General features: G+C 39.3%; 1 protein-coding gene across 1 annotated transcript in view; it reads right to left on the reverse strand.

The window, feature by feature from the left end:
* Positions 1 to 22936, reverse strand: part of LOC148354280 (zinc finger matrin-type protein 4) — a 149783-nt gene that overhangs the window by 41068 nt on the left and 85779 nt on the right. The window contains exon 5 of the mRNA XM_088351338.1: positions 15133 to 15366. Coding sequence (XP_088207464.1) covers positions 15133 to 15366 — 234 coding nt within the window. The remainder of the gene's footprint in view (positions 1 to 15132; positions 15367 to 22936) is intronic.

The following is a 22936-nucleotide window of genomic DNA, read 5'->3' on the forward strand; positions in this document are numbered from 1 at the left end:
AATATGGGTGTACCTAATGATTACACTCCCCCTTGGGAAGGACTAGATTTTGTTTTACAAACTCGGCAAAAAAAAAAAAAAACAAGTACAAGTCCTTCTGAATTAAAGGGCTAATTACTGCCTTAGGAGTATAAAAAATATCTCCTCATCATCACATGTATTGTTTGTAACTTAACAAGGCTACTATTGAAAATAAAGTCTGAAAGAAAACGATGATTGTTTTCGGTCCCCAAAAATGTTTTTGGCATGTAAACTGATGTTGCTAATTTTTCAGGCAGGGGTGTATATTAGCTCGACCTAAAATATCCAAAAGAAATCACGCTGCCGGAAACTGGCGATGCTAGATGAAGACTTGAGTTTTCGTTGGAAAAGACGATGCTAATTGCTTTTTTGGACTGTAATTCTACTTTTCAGCACCGAAGACAATAATGCTAGCTAACAGCGTTAAAGGTGAAAATGCTAGCTTTTGGCTTGGAAGATGACCATTTGATTTTTAATGAGCGAAGATGTTGCTAATGGTTGTTGTAGACAACCATGCTACTTTTCGGCGTCAAGGACAACAATTCTAGTTTTCAGTAAAAATAAGACAACGGCACAATTTTAACAAAAGGCTAATTTTTGTTGCGCACAAGAAAGCTAATTATCTGTGTCAAACACAACAACGCTAATGGTTGTTTTCAGTGAAGATAATGAATGTTTTTTCGCCTAATCAATGACGCTAGTTTTTTAACGAGGAAGTTTACTTTAGCTGTACTAAAATATAATTAAAAACTGGCGGAAACTGGCAACTGTTTCACAAAAAACCTGTGTAACGGTCTAATAGTGGAAACATTCTAATTTTGCCCTACCCTACTTTAGGCAGAGCAAAACATTTAAAATTATATTTCAAAACGAATAAAGAGCATTTTTTAGATTTTTAATTGTAGTAGCATTAAAGAGTGCCATTTTTAAGTTGAAAATGTTTCCTCGACCTAAATAGAAACAAACCTGTCGTTACTGGAAGGGTCCAGCAGATGACACTAATGCATCGTAAATTACCGAGGAACAGTCAACAATGTGTATACAAAAATTGAGCATCGCTTTAATTTTTTCATAGGTTTTTTTGGAAAATGAGTTTTTCATGCTTTAAACTAGCATGACCATGGAAGATTTATAGTAATTGGCAGCAACGCCCTGCGACCCTACTGAGGATAAGCGTTGCAGATAATGGGTGGATGGATGTAAGCTATGTTTACTGTATTTCTCTTTGATACTGAAGGAGGAGGAGGTTCTATGTTTTGTTGTTTACTGTTTACCCTCTTAAACTCTTGCCTCAGTGCATACACCTGCAGGTAGTGCCCCCATGTCACGTGAGCACCATTTCCAGGCGTAGGAGGTCAACAATGTCTCCTGACTCATACGTCGTCATCAATTACATGTCGCTTTTCCTGCTCTCCTCTGAGATCCTCGCGCTCAAGCCTCAGCTGGGGATGCTTATCTCACTGCTCCTAATTCACGGCCCTGCTTCCGTAGATACGAGACAATCGTCCAGCTTTGTCCTGAGGGGGTTTATACCCCGACCGTGATTTATGTAAAGACGCATTGGAGTCTGCCGGGCTCTCTGCCACGTCATACCCTGAGATCCGTCTCTCGGGGTTTTAGTCTTGCTAGCGCCTAAATAGCTTCCGATCCCTGCAGCAGTTTGTCAATGAGATCAGAAAAATGGAAAAAAGAGAAAGCATGCAAAGGCGTGTGCGCCACAAGGCTTTACGATATGAGAGTACAAGTAAAGGTCAGTATCATCAATAGAACAGCAAGGATGGAGTGTGAATAAGTCACCTGCGCCTCACGGGTATATAATGAGGATGACGGATGGGACGTGACGTGTGTCCATGCAAACAAATACATGTCTCCTGCACGTCTATAAACACACTCAGTGAAACAGGAGTAGCAGATGTTCCATAGCATGAAAACAATGTAGTGAACATTGTTTATAGCAAGATTAGACATGGTACTCTAGAACACTGTCATGTTTATAGTTTAGTACTAATTCAAAATAAGGAGAAAATACATCAATGCATTTTTGACTTGCACGGGCAACTCTACCAAAAATGCCTCACAATACCAAATTCACAACATGTTTGTAAGATCATCCCCTGAACACTTTCTAAATCATCAAATCGCCATGGTTACAAAAAAGCTGATCCGCCCTAGAGGATGTGGAAATCAAAGAGCAGCAACATTAATGGCCACCAACAATGTAATCAGTACCTAATGGTCAAAATAAGGAACAACAATCAGCGGTAATTGTATAAATAATCCCTTTTGCAGTTGTCTGATATTAAAAACAGAAAAATATTGTCAATGTCCATGCAATAGGTAAATGTAATGTTTGTTCAGTTTTGTGTTTTTGCATTTTATCTTTGAGATGTAATTTCCCTCTATGTTCCGGTCCGGAGCCTTCGCTCTGAAAATGCTGGTCTACTAGTAATACCAAAAGCCAAGAAGAAATCCGCAGGTTCGAGAGCGTTCTCCATTCAGGCCCCGGTGCAGTGGAATGCTCTTCCCCCTGAGATTCGATCTGCAACCTCAGTGGAAATGTTTGAATCTAAGCTTAAAACACACTTCTATTCTGTAGCATATGAATAACCTATAGATTCTGTTGACAATATATGTGTATTATTTGCTCTCATGTAGGTTTTAGATCAGGGGATGGTGTCATGATAGTCTGTGGTCTGCAATAATCTGTGGTCTGTGCAGCCCTTTGAGACTCTTTGTGATTAAGTGCCATGCAAATAAACATGACTTGACTTGACTTTATAATCTCATTGTTTCTGTGAAACAAAAAGAAGAGAATGACTAGTAAACTGTTAACATAAGTACCTGACACCTGAAGAGTAAATTGCTTTGGATGCCAGGGCCGTCCTTTATTTTGACTATTATTGCACCAAGTTGCTGGTTATTTTGGCTGACTGTTCACACCCTTGTCACTGTTGGGAAATCATGTTTTTTTTTATTTCACACCCCTTAGGGCTTACATTCTTTTTTAACCGGGATTGTTAATAAAAACAGAAAACCAGTGCAGACACATATTTCTAAAATGAGAGTCAGGATATAAAATATAAAGACAGGTTTTTCTATACATAGGTATGACAAATCTATATGTATTTTTTTCAGTCCTATGTGCTATTTAGAGTGGTGATAGCCCTTGGGAAGAAACCGTCACTGAGCTTGTTATTCCTAGTTTTAAGGGACTTGTAGCAATGCCAGAGAACAAAAATCTGCTAAGGCAATACATCTTAAAAACAATCAGCCCTAAATGTCTACTTGAAGTTCAGAAAATAGTTCCTGCAATGTGGAAAGTGAAAAAAAGAATGAAAACGTGTTCATCCAGCTCATTACAAAATGTTTTTTTCCAACCCAAGTATCTTCCTTGTCCGACGAATTGGCAAGATAAAAAGCAGGAACACTATCATTTTTAAGTCCAAGAAAGCAGGAAACCGACTTGATTTTATATAATATTTCTATGTTTCTGTTTTTTATCTGGTCTGTACACAGTGTTAACCATTCAGCTCCGTCCTAGCTAAGCATGTCATCAATGTATGTGTATATATTTTGCCTTTGAAGAAGTACGGCAATTGGATTTGAACCATTTGGATTGTTCAACTCCAACCAAAAAATGGATTAGGAATATTTTAAGTATTTAAAAAAAAATATCGCCCCAGGGGCAAATTATTTTGCTCTTTTGTATAATCAATTGTAACATAGTTTCTGAATTTCCCTACAAGAAAGCATTAGAAAAATAGTACTTAAATCAAGTTAAATTCAGATGTAGGGGGAGATAATTTGCTTTATTTATTTTAAATTCAATTGACACAATTACAACTACATAGATATAAAATGTATAGATAATTTCATAATTACACCAGCAAACATAATAATAATAATAATAATAATAATAATAATAATAATAATAATAATAATAATAATAATTATTATTATTATTATTAGTATTATTATTATTATTATTATTATTCCTAAAATGTGCCAAAAAATCTGCACTGCCTGGCAATTTGACCTATTTTAAGAATGATTTTCTTTTATTTAAACACATGTAACAAAACACATGGAATAATTCCGTCACTTTTTCTTTCATAGAATACCAAAAATAATACATTACCAGTACTTAAAATCAGCAACATGATTAGAGATGCGCAAGAACTATTTTATTTTCTACCGATATGATAACCAATAATATCCTGATTCTCTGCATTAATAGTGACAACCATAACATTTAAAAAAAAAATGCTATATTCATGTTGTGTTTGTCCGTTATCATTACGATAACTTTTAGACTGCTAAGTTATCATACATTTCGCAAAATATAACTTCTGTGTAATTCCAAACTCAACCAGTTGAAAATATGAAATGTAAAAAAACAAAGCTGTCTGATTGTGTGTATTATACCTAAACCTGTCCTTCCCAATGTTATGTAATTTTAACTTAACCTATATAAAACTTTAAAAATATATGAATATTAAAAATAATATTTATTTTCATTCATTACCTATCCAAGATAGTCGACAAATACACTCTTTAAAACACATGAGTTATAAAAAACAAACAATATTTTGTATTACATAAACCAACCCAACATCCTGCGTTGTTTTGCAGAAAAAAAAACACAAAGATGGTGTGATGTTTTAGTTTTTTAGCGCAACTTAATACCAGAAAAATCAACGACAACAAAAAACAGGTTATTTCATACTGTAATCCGACCCGGCATGATTAATGATGCAATCAGTCGCTTATTAAGTCTCGTTGCCAATTTGATAACAAAATAACAAGCGGTATAAACATTCACACAAGTGCTACTGTTGCTCGAACTCACACTGTTCAAGTGCACAAACACACTGACTTCAAAGCAAAGTACTTCAAAACACAAAAACTTTTGCATCTGTAGCATCCCTCCTCCCTCGCGACACACCCTTTCTTAAAGGGACCGTGCATAAAACACACAACAGAAGCAAAAGTATCAGTCATTACAATACTGAACGGTCTGGGTAATTATGTTTTGAACAGGGGTCTCCAATGTAGTGCCCTTGGGCACCATGTAGCCTGCCAAAACCACCCGAGGAGCCTGTTCACTCTGAAAACGTATCAGGGGTAATTTTGATGTTCTAGGAAATTTGATTTCTCACTGGCATGATGTTTAGTGGGGCAGCATGGCGGCGCGGTGGTTAGCGCGGTTGCGGCACAGTTCTGAGGTCTCAGGAACCTCCTGTGGGGGTTCAAATCCAGCTACCGGACTTCCTGTGCGGAGTTTGTATGTTCTCCCCGTGCTTGCGTGGGTTTCCTCCGGGCACTGCGGTTTCCGCCCACATTCCAAAGACATGCATTTCCGATGGATTGGCCGGTCCAAATTGTCCTTAGGTGTGAATGAGCGAGTAAGTTGTCTGTCCCTGTGTGCCCTGCGATTGGCTGGCAACCAGTTCAGGGTGTCCCCTGCCCACTGCCCGATGATTGCTAGGATGGGCTCCAGCCCCCCACGACCCTACTGAGGATAAGCGGTGCAGCTAATGAGATGAGATGAGATGATGTTTAGTGGTTGACTGAGCCAATTTGAACCTCTAGTAAATACAACCAAGTAACAACATTGAAATAACATGTGATTTAAGAAATGCTTATTTAACTGGTACCCCTTTGCGCCAATCAGTAACAAAACTAGATCTCAACTGCCAATTGGGTTGGTTTGTGTAAAATGATCCAGATAAAAAAATGTTCAAGTATTTTGGGGGTCCCATTTTCGACCAAAATGTTTATACTGTATTTGGGCCATGCAACCAGGCAGATCACTTTCTAAGTGAGCAAACATTTGCAAACATTTTCCACCATCTCGCACCTGAGAGGCGTCAAAGACCATTTGGACGTGTGAATCCTTTGCCAACAGAATCAAGTCACACACTAGGACAAACAATTCCTGACAATCGTTGCGTGATTAAAAGACGCCTGAGCCCAGACGTGATTGATGGAATGTGTAATGAATGACATCAGCGCCGAGCCGGCTTCTCAGACCGTGCCTGTCCGTCCTTGAGAGAAAAGATGCTGCAGCATCTTTAAGTTAATGAAAACAACAAGTGCAAATTACCACCCACCGACCATTCCCGAACACAGTAAACGGTATCAGGGTTGGGCAGTGATGCAACACATGTAACGGTGTTATGTAATTGAAAGACATAAATAACTGATCGGATTATGTGACAGTTACAGAAAAAAAATATGTAATCATATTACAGGTATAATTGGTTAAAACAATGATTACTTTGCAGGGATTAAATGTGTATTTAAAAATATATTTACCTATGCATAATGCGCCATTATATGAATAGCTTCTGTCATAATTCAGAGCACTGACACTCGAGAAACGTAGTGCGCAGATTGTACAGACGGCCAACTTATACAATGTGTTTTCAGGTAAAACACTTCTTTTTTGTTTGTATTTAATTTCTCATTCAATGTAGGACTAATTTTGTTTAATTGATGTGAGCCGCCGTTTCATTGGGCGAGCCGATGCAGCCACAGTCAAACAGGGCGCAGCCATTTTAGACCCAACTGCTGTGTTGGGAGTCATTAGGTGACCAAACCCCCCAATTCCAACCCTTAATGCCGAGCACTAAGGAGGGAGGCAATGAGTATCAATATTGTAAGTCTTAGGTATGACTCGAGGCTTGAACCAGCGACCTCCCAGTCTCGGAACGGGCGCCCTACCATCTAGGCTACAGAGCCGGTAAAAGCAACAACAAAATAAGGATGAGTTTTTCCAGAAAACTGGTGTACAAATCAACATCATGCAATCATCTCCCAAATTGTCCAACAACAGGAAGAACTGGATTAATCCCCGCCCCCCTGATCACAATTTCTATGTAACATCTAGGTTGGTGACTTTGTTGATGATGCAGGAGCGTCTTATCATAAACAAACTTTAGTAATTTCATTTATATTATATGTATTTTGTATTTTATTAGCATATTTAGTATTGGAAAAATCCAACAAAAAATAAAGGTAGTCACCTTATAATGTCACGCCCAGAACTAACAGGGGACCCAAATGCGTAACGTTCACACCACACTTTATTAAATAATCTGGGGGATCCGGGATATAGCAGTAAACAGCGGTCTGGTGCTCGATGAGCAGGTGGAACAGGAAGCCCTCGGGGCTGGTGACAGGTGGCAAGGCGGACAGCCGGGGCCGGAGAGCTTAGCGTGATTGTGGATCGGAGCAAGTCGGATAGCCGGGATAGAAGAACGAAGCGTGGTCGTGGATCTGAAGCAAGTCAGCGTACCAGAGACGATCGGATAGCAGGAATCAGGGGAAGGAATCAGGCAGAAAGATGAGGTGGGCAGGCAGATTGGAGGATGCAGGAACAGGTGGGAATCACAAGGGTAGCCAGGGTCAAACGAGCTTGCCTTTCATGTGCTGAAGTTCGCTGATGGACTGACAAAGAGTGACCGGAGAGGAAATGCTTACATAGGGAGAGGGATAATTAGGAAACCAGTGGCAGCTGGGGCGGAAGGAGTGCGCGCAGGTGAGGGCAATCAGTAGGCAACTGACGGGATCATGACATATAATCTGCAATATTATGGCATTAAGTCTATGTTCCGGATCACATTTTTCAGCAGGTATTGTTAGACTATCAGTGTTAATTTTACCTCTGAGAAGTGATGAGTCCGGGGACTCGCATGCTCAAAAATGTATGGGTCCCAACAGAGATCTATGGGTCCCCAAAATTTAGTGTTATCAAGATTGAAATTGTAAATCGGTGACAAATATATAATAAAAATCTATATATTCATTCAGTTTTAATCATCACATTTTTAATTCATTTTCTGCATCAAATTATTGTTGGTAATATACCGAATAAAGGGATAACCACAAACCCGTCTTTTTTTCATTTTCTCCTTTAATGCTTCATTTTTTTCTTAACTTCTTTGTACAACATAATTCGTAATATAATGCAACACAGCAAGTGAGCCGTTTGAGAGCCGGCTCTCTTGAATGAGTTGAGCCGAAAAAGCCTGTTCTCTAAAAAGAGACAGACTTTTCACCACACTACTAGAGATCAGCGTGCCGACGAAAACCTAAACCTAAACAACATCTGCCGGATCTGCCTGACGAAACGTTTGGAGTGCGGTAAATCTTTGTTTAAAAAAAATGTAATCGGGTAATAATGACAATTTTGTGTCAAAAGAGTTGCGTCCCGGGGACGCACGTTGATTTGAGACTATGCGTCCCGAGCAAAAATGATGCGTCTACGACGCAGGGACGCGGGCAAACGAGAACACTGGATTATTAACATGTGTCACTGAGTATGTTGTCACTGTAGCATGCATTTTCCAGCTAGTCTTATTAGTTAATCATCGCATCATTACTTTAATCATTGCATGATTTCTTTAGTTTTTAAAAGATAAACTTCATGCTTATCCACACAATTAAGTGTTCACTTATTGCATTCACTTAAAGGTTCAATGTATCATTCATTCAGTACTTTTTGAGTCTACTATACTCCTCTCAAAACATCTGAAAAGTCCAGTTCTTGTAAAGTTCTTTCTCGATTGCACAAAAAACATCTCTGTTAAGTTTCATTTTCCAGCTATGTTTCACTTTTATCCATCCACGTGCATTTCCTACAAGACAGTGGTGAGCAATGTTCCCTCTAATTTTCCTTACGGGTCTGAGCGTTCACACAAAGTCGGTGTGCAACGCTTGAAACAACAGCGAGCAACCGTAATTCCAAGTGTGGCAAGATAATTAATTATCAAACATGTCCAAAATTTGACATCACGTTACATTTTGCTGAGTTTCCGGCAATGCAAACTTATTTTTTTCTTTTGAATACATTGACTCATGTACTATTGCGGAGGTTGTTCGGCCTACAAACGTCGTTTGTTCTTACAATGCTTTCACAAGATATCCGTTTCTTTTTATTTCCTGATATATTTTGTCGCATAATATTAACATTTTTGGGGGCTCATTTAGTCGGTTGTAAGATACAGAACTGTACTAAATCACATTTTTTAGTGGAAGTACAATGTTGGCAACAAGATTCACTTGATAGAATTGGAAATTATTTGAATGCAACACAAACTTGTTCTTCTTTTTTCTGTGTTTTTTTCCACTTTTTTTAATTTCCTTTAAAAAAAAAAATCATTAGAGACTACTCTCTCCAGCTCTTTTTTTCTTAGTCCAAATACTCGATCCAAATCCTGGAAGTTGAACATGTTGTCTATGTCTACAGTAACATGTAACTGTATCAGATTACATTTTCAAAGTATCGGGATTGCCTTAAAATGCAGCGGTCTTCGGAGGATCTGGGTCACGGCAAGTGGATGGAGAACGATATCAAACATGACACAACTTAAAGCCTCTGAGCCAGTGTAGGCGGCAACATGACTCATGCTTTTAATATGATTGCTTCCTTGAGATGATTGCTTTTGTCATGGCACCTGGAGCACACAACTCACGCTCAAGCTTCTGCAGACAAAGCAATGGATTGTGTGTCCTGTGTCTTTGAGTGTGTGTGTCTTTGAGTGCATTGCATGGATGTGTCATGGAGTGCTCACGTGGATGCTAAGCTGCCTACTTAAGCTTTTTGACCATTGAGGAATGTCGATAAAATGTTTGATATAGTGTGCAACATTGTAGTGAAAAATGCGATGCATTCATTCATTCATTCATTCATTCATTCATTCATTCATTCTCCAAACCTTTTATCCTCACTAGGGTTGTAAAGGTAATGCAGCTGCCATTAGGCAGCATGCAAGGGACATTCTGGGTTGATTGCCAACCAATTATACATTTTTTTATTAAAGAAAATATGTGACTTTTATCTGTGCCTTCTGGTCATGAAAATATGTTGTGTTTTGAGATGCAAAAAAAAACGAAACAAAAACAAAAAACTCACAACATCTTTTCCTGTTGGCATACAATTGTGCTTATTTTTTATTTTTATTTTTTATTTCACTCCATCTTGAAAGTCATTTTGTAGAAAAACAGAAAAAATACTTTATAAATGTGGATCTGGAGTCGTCCAATTTCGTTGTCACAGCATATCCCATGTTGTAACAATGACAATAAAGGCATATTCTGTCACGGGGCGTGGTGGCGTGGAAGGGGACCGGACCAGAACAGAGGCAGGAGGCATGAAGGGAGAACTCAAATGCGTTGACGATCCATAGGTTTTATTTAATAAAATAAAAGTCGCCCAATACTCCGAGGCAAAACAGAACAATACAGAGTTCCTCCGGCACGAACTCAACAGGACAAGGCATAACAGACTAAAACAGGACAAGGCATAACAGACCGGGATTGTGGAGAATGAGTAGTAAACCAGCCCCCGCCAAACCCAAAATCCAGCCTTAAATAGCAGAACAGCAATCAGCTGATCTGCTTCAGCTTGAGTTCGGGGGCGTGGCATACTGGTCGTCATGGCGACCGTGACATATTCTATTCTATTCTATTTTATTCTATTCTATTCTATTCTATTCTATTCTATTCTATTCTATTTTATTTTATTTTATTTTATTTTATTTTATTTTATTTTATTTTATTTTATTTTATTTTATTTTATTTTATTTTATTCTATTCTATTCTATTCTATAATGTTCTACAATAACAGATGGCAGTTTGTTTTGCTCATTTTGGAGAACATTTGAGCAATTTGAACATCATTTCAAGTGATATTGTGTCTCCTGTAGAGTATTCAACGTTTGCAATGTCAGAAAACAATGTCAAACCTTGTGAGGTGAATACTGTGCTTGAAGTCAATCCCATAGATATGCTATCTGACTGATACTACTGGAATGTGAGGTTGGGTAGGGGGGGTTGGCTGCATTTGCACATCAACGGTTGCCGTCACAACTCCACCACACGGGTTCCGCCCCTCACAGGAGACCGGCTATACTAAAATTATAATATGGTGCTACAATAATTCTTGAAATTAAACATTAAAAAATCTATAATCAACAATATTTTTTTTTCTTAATTTCATCATCATCATTAGCCGTACCGCTTATCCTCAGTAGGGTCGCGGGGGGCTGGAGCCCATCCCAGCAATCATCGGGCAGTGGGCTGGGGACACCCTGAACTGGTTGCCAGCCAATCGCAGGGCACACAGGGACAGACAACTCAATCGCTCATTCACACCTAGGGACAATTTGGACCGGCCAATTCACCTGAAATGCATGTCTTTGGAACGTGGGAGGAAACCGGAGTGCCCGGAGGAAACCCACGCAAGCACGGGGAGAACATACAAACTCCGCACAGAAAGTCTGGAGCTGGATTTAAACCCACGACAGGTTCCCATGACATGAACTGTGCCGCACAAGCGCTAACCACTGCGCCGCCGTGCTGCCCCTTTTTCTTAATTTAAGAATTGTTATTTTCTGAAAAACTAGATGATTATGATATTATATAAAATATATTTTTCCCACATTAACTAGGCATTTTAATTTGATTTTACATTGTAATTATCTTACATTATTATAAATAATATTAAACATTAACATAAAAAAATACATAAAAATAAAAATAAAATGAGTGACATTTTGCTGATAGAATGATCTTGCAATGTATTGTGTGTATTATAAAAAAACAGAAAAAAAATAACATCAAACAGTTATCATGCAATCCTAACCAAAATTGGGCCTAACTTCACCTTTTTGGGTAAAACTTTGCAGATATTTCCTTTTGCATATGATATTTAATTGGTGTGTGACTCTAGAGACCCCTTGACATTAGTGCCCTGCAATTAGACCGTATCGTCAAGCAGTCACCAACCTCGAGCTTTCCCTGTCTGACGAGACCGGCAGAGTCGCTTAAGCAACTGAATTGCTCTGAGCAAAGTGCCTCCGTCACTTTAATTGCTATAAACTGGCGTGTATTCCTGAATGTGCACATTTGCCAAATGAAGGAGAACCAGGGAAAAAAATGCAGGCTCCAGCACCATTGTCAACAGTTTTTTTCCCGGCTTTCTATCAAAATAAAAGGGTTGCAGAATTATAACTCTGGGCACTAAGAGCTCTATAATCATTTTACTAACACAGCAAATATGTGTTATGAGGGGCCCATAATTATATATTACAAATCATTCCCTCCACCTGTGGATAGATATTTGAACTGTGCACATTTGTTCCCATCGTGCTATCAATTCAACAGTATGGAAGCCCAAGAGTGCCAAAATGAATAGAAAACAAACAACCTTTTGAAAAAAACACAGAAAAGCTAAATAACAGGTAATTATATAATGCAGCTTTTTTTTAATAGGGTGCCATCATTATGAATTATGTAGTGATAATAATAGCGCCCAAAGAAAAGTGATACTATACTATACTATACTATACTATACTATACTATACTATACTATACTATACTATACTATACTATACTATACTATACTATACTATACTATACTATACTCAGGGTTGAGTTGGGTTACTTTAACTGGATTACTTTCAATTACTTTTGGATTACTCCAATACCAAATATGCTAATAAAAACAAAATAAACTAAATATGAATAACATTATGACTCACAACAAGTGGTAAGCTTTCTCACCTGGCTTTGATCTCTTTGATCTCCGGCAAAACTAACATAAAATGTGACAGAAACAAAATGAAAATAAATCCAAACAGCTTGCCAACATCATTTTTGCCGTTCCATGTATTCCGTTACTCCCAAAGCCTGCACAAAATTTAGTATTTTTATTCATATTTAGTTTATTTTGTCTTTTATTAGCATATTTGGTATTGGAGTAATCCAAAAGTAATTGAAAGTAATCAAGTTAAAGTAACCCTACCCAACCCTGACTATACTATACTATACTATACTATACTATACTACACTACACTACGCTACACTGCATTGAACTATACTATACTATACTATACAACGCTACACTATACTGTATTGTACTGTACTGTAGCACACCTCACCACACGACACTATACTGTATTAAACTACACTATATTACACTACACTAAGCTACACTACACTGTATTGTACTATATTATACTATACTGTACTATAGTATACTATACTATACTATACTGTACTATACTATACTATACTATACTATACTTTTATGAATTATGATGATGAACATGAAAACTGATGTTAATTCCTGCGAGCAACAACAAAATACAGAGAAAACTGGATACCCCGAGAAGAAGCTGAAAAGAACGATTAGCTGGAGTTGGTCAGAGCTGGTGTCAATGGCTAACTTTAGCGGCATGATGCTCTCAAATGTATACATTTTAAATTAATTAATTAGAATATAATCTTTCTTTAATATAGGTACATATTTAATAATAACGGGACACTATTCATAAATCACGATATATTTAATGATGATAAAATGTTTAGTTAATGGATTTTAAAGAGGGTGAGAATGTATTACATATTAATAACACAATATTTTAAAAACAAGTAGTCTTATTACAGTTTTTTTTTTTTTTCAAAAGGTCGTCTTTCTTTATAACATTCTGACACTTTTAGGCCTCCATACATCAAAGATGGAGTTCATTAGGGAAAGAAAAAACATGTTTGCTTGTTGTGATGGATGAGCAGCCATACAAGAGTAATCCCTGGATTTCAAATTCTATTTATTTGCATGCACAGAGGAAACCCAAGCTGCAGAGGCCAAAGCTTTTTCAACTTCAGATGTAAATCATCCAACCTTAAAGCCTCCTTACTGAGATTGTAATGCAGGCTTTCTTTTGAAACCCTCTAAAGTATTTTATATTCCAAGATTGGAAAGCATTATAAAAATTGTTGATATTTAAACGTAATAACTATAAAATCATCCCAGCTATTTTTAACGGTCTTTAACACCACGGAAGCATGTCCTCTTATCGGGTTTCCCTTTAAAAAAGCAGCGAGACACCCATCAGGGGAGCCTTAGCAGGGAATTTAGGAGGACCAGGGTTGTAATTAGTTACAGTTACTAGTTACATGATTTAAAAAGTAGCCTGCAACTGTAAAAGTAAATCTAGTAACAGATTATTGTATTAACTCATGTTGAGGCCAACCACCCAAAACTGGTTTAAAATAGCTACATAATAAACTAAATAGACCAAACTGTGTTGATACTTTAAGGCTTGTGCAATATAGCTTTCAATAGAGGTGGGTAATACTGGGAATTTTTCTGTGGATCCGATCTAAGCAAATTCATAGTCATATCAACGGATTCTGATTGGATACTGATACTTTTGCTTGAAAATGTCATCATTCTCGAATAATTGAATCCTTCTCCCTTTGTCACGGCTGCCATGGCGCCCAATTGGCCCCGCCTGTGTGGTGCTAGCTGCGGCTCTTTGACAGATTGGGCTTTCCGTCTATTTAAGCTCAGTGCTCTCACTCTTCCTTTGTCAATCTGTCATTGAACCTCTGCCCTGCAAGACGTGGGTTTTGACTCGGTCCTGTTTCCTGTTGGTATTTCCTGTCCGGTATCTGATATCTGCTCAGACAATTGGTATCGATTTTGTCGGCCTCTGGCTTCCTGTCATTCCACGCTAGACTGCTGCCTAATGTGCATGACTCCCCATTTTCCGTAAAATAAAAGGTTTGTGTAAGAAGTTTTACGCATTTGGGTCCTGATCAGGTTCCGTTTCATGACACTCTTTAGTTAGTTTATAATTACAATAAACACAACCAAAATATATCAGTCACTAAAAATGTAATTTTTAAATAACTACATTGCAAACGTTAACAGTATAAAACAAAGATTCAAATATTTCTATTACTACTTTTTCAGAAAATAAGACAATATTCTCTAGAACTAAAATACCTTCCATTGCACAATTTATAAGATAAAAATGGTAATACCTATGAAATGTCAATCGGTTTTCTTTAGCTCCGGTGTTGGAGTGACAAGGTTTTGCCTTTATGTACATTTGTGGTGCTGCCACAGTAGCAGACCCATTGACCATAAAATGCACACCAGGCATTGTCCTTTTCTATTGTTTATAAAAAAGTCTGCACTGCGCTATTTGCTTTTGTCACATTTAGCATCCTGTAGGGAAGGACGCATTGATTTGGCCCTGTTTCTTGCCTTTCAGGCAAGATGCAGCAGCAGTTCCAACACTGACGAGGACTGACCTGTGCTTTCGGTAGCATCCAAGCTTCCGGCGAGCTGCTCGACCAGGCGTGCTCGGGCAGCGTTCCTGCGGTGCTTTTTGCCGTCGTAGTGCTGCTGAGCCATCAGAGGGTTGTTGAACCAGGCACCGCACAAACAGCAGTATTTGCCGGCTTCCTTGCCGCTGATTGCCGGGGCAGACGGAAGTGGGGGGCATGCCGTAGGGTCCGAGGGCACCGGGGTGGAAGGGGAGGAATCTGCGAGGGGTTGATAAAATAATATGTAAGTTAGCGCGAAAAACTGTATCTTTACAAAAACTGTTACCTGAGTGGGATGGATCATAAACCTAAAAGTTGCATTTTGTATGACATATTGAATTTATTTAAGACTTTCGGAAATACTAGTTCACATAACATACTGTCATGATTGCCGAAGTGAAGACACCTGTGGCAATCGTTTGCTGACGTTCACTTCTTAAGCGGTCAGCGTCCAGACAAGGACGTCCGATCGTACTCCTGTGTTCCTGTGTGTTTCGCCAGATTAGCAAGTACCAAAGACCACTCTCCTGTTTTGATTCCTGCCTTCGGTTCCGACCTGTTTCTGCATCACGTTTACGAGCTACTCTCCTGCCCTGGCCATCGACCTGCCGCTAAGACGTATTGATTCTGCCTACCTGTCACGGGACTGCCGTCCGTCCGATCGCTACGAACCTTCAGCTCCCGCTAAGAGAAGTGCCACTTCCGCGTCACGAGCGACCTGCTCCCCACAATCAACGATCACTGGATCGTGGGTGCCAGCTTACATCTCTTTTCAAATAAAACTAAGAAACTAACGCAATTGGGTTCCCGTCTCCGTTTCTGGTTCCTGAAACATACCACTTGCCTATAAACCTTAAGGTTTGATTATTTGAAGCACTATGTTAGGGGTGGCGAACAAGTTTGACACAAAGAGCCGAAATTTTCAATTGTGAGAGTCAAAGAGCCACGCACTGACCTGCCATGACAGACAGACACACACAAACACACACAATTAAAAACATATTATTTCCCATAACACACACCTCTCTTTACAATACGGTATTGTTCTTGAGTTGATTTTAAGGAAAGTGCCCACCCTCAATACACACAAAAAAAACTACCGTAAATTCCGGACTATAGAGCGCACCTGATAAGCCGCACCCACCACATTTTAAGAGGATAGCCGCTTTTGTACTTACACAAGCCGCACCTGTATATCAGCCGCACGCGCCCAAATTAGAATATATAACGTAATCATAAAATCAACCCAAACCCATCGTTGCGTCCCGCGATTTTGACTGAACACAGATTTCACAGTTCAAAATCCACAGCCGGCAAAATAACAGAAAACGATACCGGTACTTAACATTCGTTGCAGACCTGCAGAGTCCGGGTCCGGTTAAAAGTAATCCAAGGAAAAAAAGTGTATATTTCCAAAGGTAAGGGTGGGAAAAATATACATCCACTATTGTCTGCCGTGTCCACAAACACTCACCTTTACCGGTCCCCACTTCCTGTCATTCCCCGCGTCTGTTACACCCCTTCTTTTTAATTGGTCAGTGCAAGACTTATCAGAATAAGTGTCCAAAATAAATACAAATAAATACATTACAGAAATATACAGTTGCAAATACATATTATTCATGGTTACACATATTTACAGAGAAAGACGGTACACTGAGAGAGTTTTCAAAACTTTAATATTAATAATATAACTTTCATCCCAAACCGTGCCTGTGAAGGGTAGCAACACGCTCGCAACACAGTGAACCGAACTTTAAAAAAAAACAATCCATTCTTGCAGAAACCACGGTAAACCGTTCTCATCTACCTACTTATAATTGACGTCATCAAAGACATCTTCCCCAGTATGGGTAAGAGACTTTGTCTTATAGGCGACGTTCCACACTCCCGTAATCAAAAACATGCTAGCAGTAGCTCTGTTTCCTTCTTTATCGGACTGCTCGATTGCGTTTAGCTTGTAAGCTGCGTCATGTGCCTTGAATTCGAGCGCCGCTGGCGGCTGTTAGAAAAATTACATAAATTGGCCGCATCACTGAGTAAGCCGCAGGGTTGAAAGTGTGGTAAAAAAGTAGCGGCTTATAGTCCGGAATTTAGGGTAAACTTGAAACAAAGTAAAGTGCCACAGTATACAGAGAATATGATGAGGCAAAGAGCAGCATTTTCATTGGACAAGAGCCGCATGCGGCTCTAGAGCCACGTGTTCGCCACCCCTGCACTATGTGGTTATCAGAGGCAACAATTCCATCCACCTAGTTTTGGTGTCATTTACAATGAAAAGGAACAATTATAATCCAACATATTGAGAACTATTGTATAGAATTTGATAAAAAGAAGATAGGATCTTCCTATTTTGTGCTTTTGTCATAGAATGTCAATAGGAAACCTCATAATGAATTCTATTCCCGGACACAGGTTTTTTGGGGGGGAAAGTTAAAAAAGTATATATCTATAGTATTATCTATATATAAGTGTTCATTTTACCTCTGAAAAGTGATGGGTCCCAGGGATTCGCATGCTCAAAAATCTATGGGTCCCAACAGAGATCTATGGGTCCCGAAAATATCGGGTTATCGGGTTGAAATTGTAAATTGGCGACAAATATATAATATAAATCTACATATTCATTCAGTTTTAATAATCACAGTTTATTGGTAATACAAATCCGTTATCACTTCAAGATTTTTCTGTTCACAACAGTATTGTGCATTATACAAAATATTATTGCTGAAATACTTATATTAATCTATATTTCTATTCAGTTTTAATCATCACAGTTAATTGGTAATACAAAGCAGTTATCACTTCAATTTTTTTCAGTTCATGTATTCGTCGTGGTTTGCTGTTCCGCCATGGTTGTAATGCCTTCTCAAAATCCAATCCATTATCATCCTCCTCATAGCTTAACCAGGAATATAATTTAGTCCATTTTGGCAGAAAAGTCCTTTTCTTGCTAGTATTCTTTTGTTTATTTTCTTTCGTCGAATCGTTCGCTTCAAAACAGGTGTTTTCCTTGCCTTCGCGGTCTTCTGAAGAATTTCTCGTCGTTTTTTGGTGCCGGAATTATTGCCGTTGTTACCACTTTCTGTGTTATGTTTCGACTTATTACCGACACTGAATAAATTGCCATTTTTTTGTTGATTTGCAGCTAATTCCAACTGTTTTTTCGGAGGCATACTTCTCTTTCACTCGACAACCGCCACAACAATGATGTCATCTCGAAGCAACGAGATTTTGTTTACCGAGATCAGGAATGGGAATGAGTGTCAAAATCTTAAGCAGTGCTGATCTGATCGTTGAGATGAGAAAAGTAATACAAATGCAGTACTGAAACTGGCATAAACAATCATTGGGAAGAATGTGAACTTACCTGATCTATGGCAACTTGAGTCTTAGAAAAATTCAAATTCTTACTGTATTGTCGGGAAGGTTAACCGTTTTTAAGTATACTGTGTCTTATTATCAGATGTTTTATCTTGTTTCTCAATCAAAATTTCAAATCCTCTTTGAGATAGTCAAACTTATCCTGAAAAAATGGTTCGCGGCCACATGAATACTCTCAATTATAAAGACAAATTCAAAATATGAAAAAAAAACAGAAATTTAAATTAAATGTGTGCTTTTTAGAAATGTGTGTTTTTAACATGAATATGAATTTAAAACAGACAAAATTGTATTCATAATAAATGTAAATGTAATGTAACTTCACATTGTCATGATTTGCTAATTGCCCTAACCTGCTCTCACTCGTTCAGCCCCAGCTGCCACTCGTTCCCTAATTAGTCTTCCTCCTCCGTAAAGAACACAAAAATACAGCTCTTCATAAAAAATATTCTCTAGCTGCCCAAACAGAGCAAAAATATCCACAATGTGTATTTTCTTATGTAATTATAATTTTGACAGAAAGATGACAGTAGTTTGGAAATGGGGATGTTGGATCGCGGCCACAATGATGATGTTAATTTTATCCGTAAAAAACAGAAAAATACAGCTCATCATAAGAAATATTCTCTAGCTGCCAAAACTGAGCAAAATGATCCACAATGTGCATTTTCTTATGTAACTATTATTTTGACAGAAATATGACAAACGTTTGTTGGATTGCGGCTGCATGGATGCTGTTAATTATAACCGTGAAGAACAGACAATTAGAGCGGCCAAGTATGACACAAATTTGCTCACTGCAATACGTGACTGGAGATAATGAATTGCAGCCAAAAAAGTGCAGTTTATTTCAGGCAGGCCACAATGTTGTCAGCAAAAAAATAACACCAGGCCTGACAAATATGCCCACTGCCCTCCACTTCCTTGAACAAATAGAATAATCGATGATGAATAATGGAACGTGGTATATTTTTCAACACTATGAGGCTGCAAAGTACTAAGTGTACTGGGACGTAACAAGGCATTACTGGATCTGGTCCGCTTAATAAAATAAAAAAATATATTGTTAAAATCAAAATTGTATTAGCTTTACGAAGGGTTGCTAATTTGGCCATTTCAAAAAACATTTTTTGTCATGTTTACCGATGAGAATTACCTGTGCCCGCTCATTCGGCGCCAACCGCTGCGGGCTCTGATTGGCTCCCTGTCCCTATTTAATCCCAGTCTTCTCAATCCCCTGTGGTCAGTCCGACTGCGAACCTCATTGTATACTAGGCAAGTCTTTTTTCGACCCTAACTCCCACCTGTCCTATTTTTGCTCCTGTTTGTCGCCTACAACGACCTGTTTTGATCCCAACCACGTCTGCTCTCCCATCCCGGTTTACGACCCGTTTCTGACCCCGACCACGTTTTTGCGCTCTGTCCTGGCTATCGACCTGTTTTTCCGTCGCTGACACAGCCATCGCCCGCTACGGAAGTTCCACTTCCGTCTTCGGATCACAATCCGGTTGCGTCCAGCGAGCATCAGATCGCAGGCGCCACCCTTCCTCTTTCTTCCAATAAAACTGTGAGAAAACGTTACGCGATTGGGTCTACCCTGTGTGCTGGTCGTGACATTTTTAGCAAGATCAGAAAAATGATGCCAAAATGAGCAAAACATATCTATTTTCCTCATTTTGAATATGACAAAAACAAGTTTTTGGCAGTATAAATCTGCTTCAATGACAGAACAGATAACCAATTTGGAAATGCGCCTTAAAGAAAAATAAATACATTTTCTGTAAGTTATGAAATATCAACCAGAAGGACATTTGAATTCTGAATAACTATCCTGTGGTACGCTCAAAAACTACTTTTTCTGTGAATACATAACCCCAACCTGACCTGAAAAAAATACAATCCTGGTAGAAAAATACATTTTTAAAAATGTATAAACCAAAAGGCGAAAGAGATCATCCGAGGTCTATGCGCTTTGTCTCGTTCTTCCACCGCCGTTGGTAAATATTTAATCTGATTATGAGTAAAAATAATGTTTCTTTTACTTTGAGTTAATATCGGAGTGTGTTACCTTCAAACAAACACAATTTCGAAGATCCACTGCACCCAGCTGTTTTTTTTTTTTTTAACTTGGGGGTTAAAGTGCAATCGATCGTATTGAGCCTCACGTGTGAAACACAGATGAGGGTCACCTGAAGGTCGTTGGCCCTCCTGAGAGCATCCTTCAAGAAACTCCTTTTCTCTTGAACCCTTCCTTCAGAACCTCCTTTTTCTCTTATCTCTCATCCCTTTCCTCCATAAGGAACTTAATTTGGACCCACGGGTGACCACTGCTCATGACATGACACTGGTTGCCATGGCGATTGTCCATGAATAGCAACCAGTGATGACATGCCTATTGTGTGACGTTTGTCCAGTGCGCATTTATTGGCGTTTGAATCCAAGCTCCCTGCTTTTGTGAACCCCAGAATAGTGTAGTGAGGTTCAGCGCATGTATATTTGGACGCCAGAGAGTCAGGGGGGGTGTTGAAGTCCAAAGCCGAACGGCGTGATGAACGCTTATAACGGCAGATGGCTTTTCCAAATGTGGCGAAAAGCCATCTTCTGTGCGACAGCGTACCTCGCGTTATACTCTGTATCACTTGAGAGTTCACACAAGGAAAAACAAAACCCGTTCATTAGTCATAACACCGCTGTCGCACATTCGGTTTATAAATGATGATACTGTAATCCCTCACGACTTCAAGCTTTGTACAATGTGCCCTCAGTGCATCACAGTTTAGAAAATATTCCGCGATCCGCTATCCCGGATCGCATATTGCTGCGAGCGGGGGTCAGAGGAGACGATTTTTATCAAAGATGGCTGCTCTTTTTTGCCGTCCTGTCAAACAGATATTGAACTGCACTTGTGCGGCAGCACTCTGTTAACCCCAAGTCCATATCGCTAAGAGCGAGGACTGGCAGAATACTTGTTTTAAAGTATGGGTCATTGAGGCCAGCCCTAAATGAACTGCACTAAATTGGCCATGATCAATTATCCCCTATTGCTTAAAGCAATGGCCAAAAGAACATGTTTGTGTTATGCGTGGCGACTCATGTTTCTGTTCTTCCACTCCAAATAAACTGCTTATGTGCAGCCGTGCTCTATTAACCCAATTTGCATTTTGAAACAAGCAGGGACCAGCAAGGCAGATTTTTATGAGGTCCGGTGGCTTTTTTTTCCTATTCCTTGCACTCAAAAGTGAACTGCACTCATCCGGCCACAGCATGTTCCTGTGAGCAGGGAAGGGTAGAAGGCATGGGGAGTGTGCTATTCTGGCCAGTCTAAAATGAACTGCACTGTTTCACCAAAATCAATTGTCCTCTTTCCATTATTGATGAGGGGGAAAGCCGCAAGAGCAAATTTCACAAATTTTCAATCTCAAAACAGCACCCATGCGACCGCAATCCACAAATCCCCTGTCGACTATTGCAGTGACCAGGGACAGGCAGAGTACATATTTTTGGTTCAGACTGCTCAAACGTTCCCCTGCAGCTAGCCCAAAATGGATCACACTGTTTTGGCCTCGATCTACAGGGAGTGCAGAATTATTAGGCAAATGAGTATTTTGACCACATCATCCTCTTTATGCATGTTGTCTTACTCCAAGCTGTATAGGCTCGAAAGCCTACTACCAATTAAGCATATCAGGTGATGTGCATCTCTGTAATGAGAAGGGGTGTGGTCTAATGACATCAACACCCTATATCAGGTGTGCATAATTATTAGGCAACTTCCTTTCCTTTGGCAAAATGGGTCAGAAGAGGGACTTGACAGGCTCTGAAAAGTCAAAAATAGTGAGATATCTTGCAGACGGATGCAGCACTCTTAAAATTGCCAAGCTTCTGAAGCGTGATCATCGAACAATCAAGCGTTACATTCAAAATAGTCAACAGGGTCGCAAGAAGCGTGTAGAAAAACCAAGGCGCAAAATAACTGCCCGTGAACTGAGAAAAGTCAAGCGTACAGCTGCCAAGATGCCACTTGCCACCAGTTTTGCCATATTTCAGAGCTGCAACATCACTGGAGTGCCCAAAAGCACAAGGTGTGCAATACTCAGAGACATGGCCAAGGTAAGAAAGGCTAAAAACGACCACCACTGAACAAGACACACAAGCTGAAACGTCAAGACTGGGCCAAGAAAAATCTCAAGACGGATTTTTCTAAGGTTTTATGGACTGATGAAATGAGAGTGAGTCTTGATGGGCCAGATGGATGGGCCCGTGGCTGGATCGGTAAAGGGCAGAGAGCTCCAGTCCGCCTCAGACGCCAGCAAGGTGGAGGTGGGGTACTGGTATGGGCTGGTATCATCAAAGATGAGCTTGTGGGGCCTTTTCGGGTTGAGGATGGACTCAAGCTCAACTCCCA

Source organism: Urocampus carinirostris, chromosome 13 (genome assembly GCF_059441175.1).
Source record: "Urocampus carinirostris isolate Australia breed hairy pipefish chromosome 13, RoL_Ucar_1.0, whole genome shotgun sequence".
Lineage (NCBI taxonomy): Eukaryota > Metazoa > Chordata > Actinopteri > Syngnathiformes > Syngnathidae > Urocampus > Urocampus carinirostris.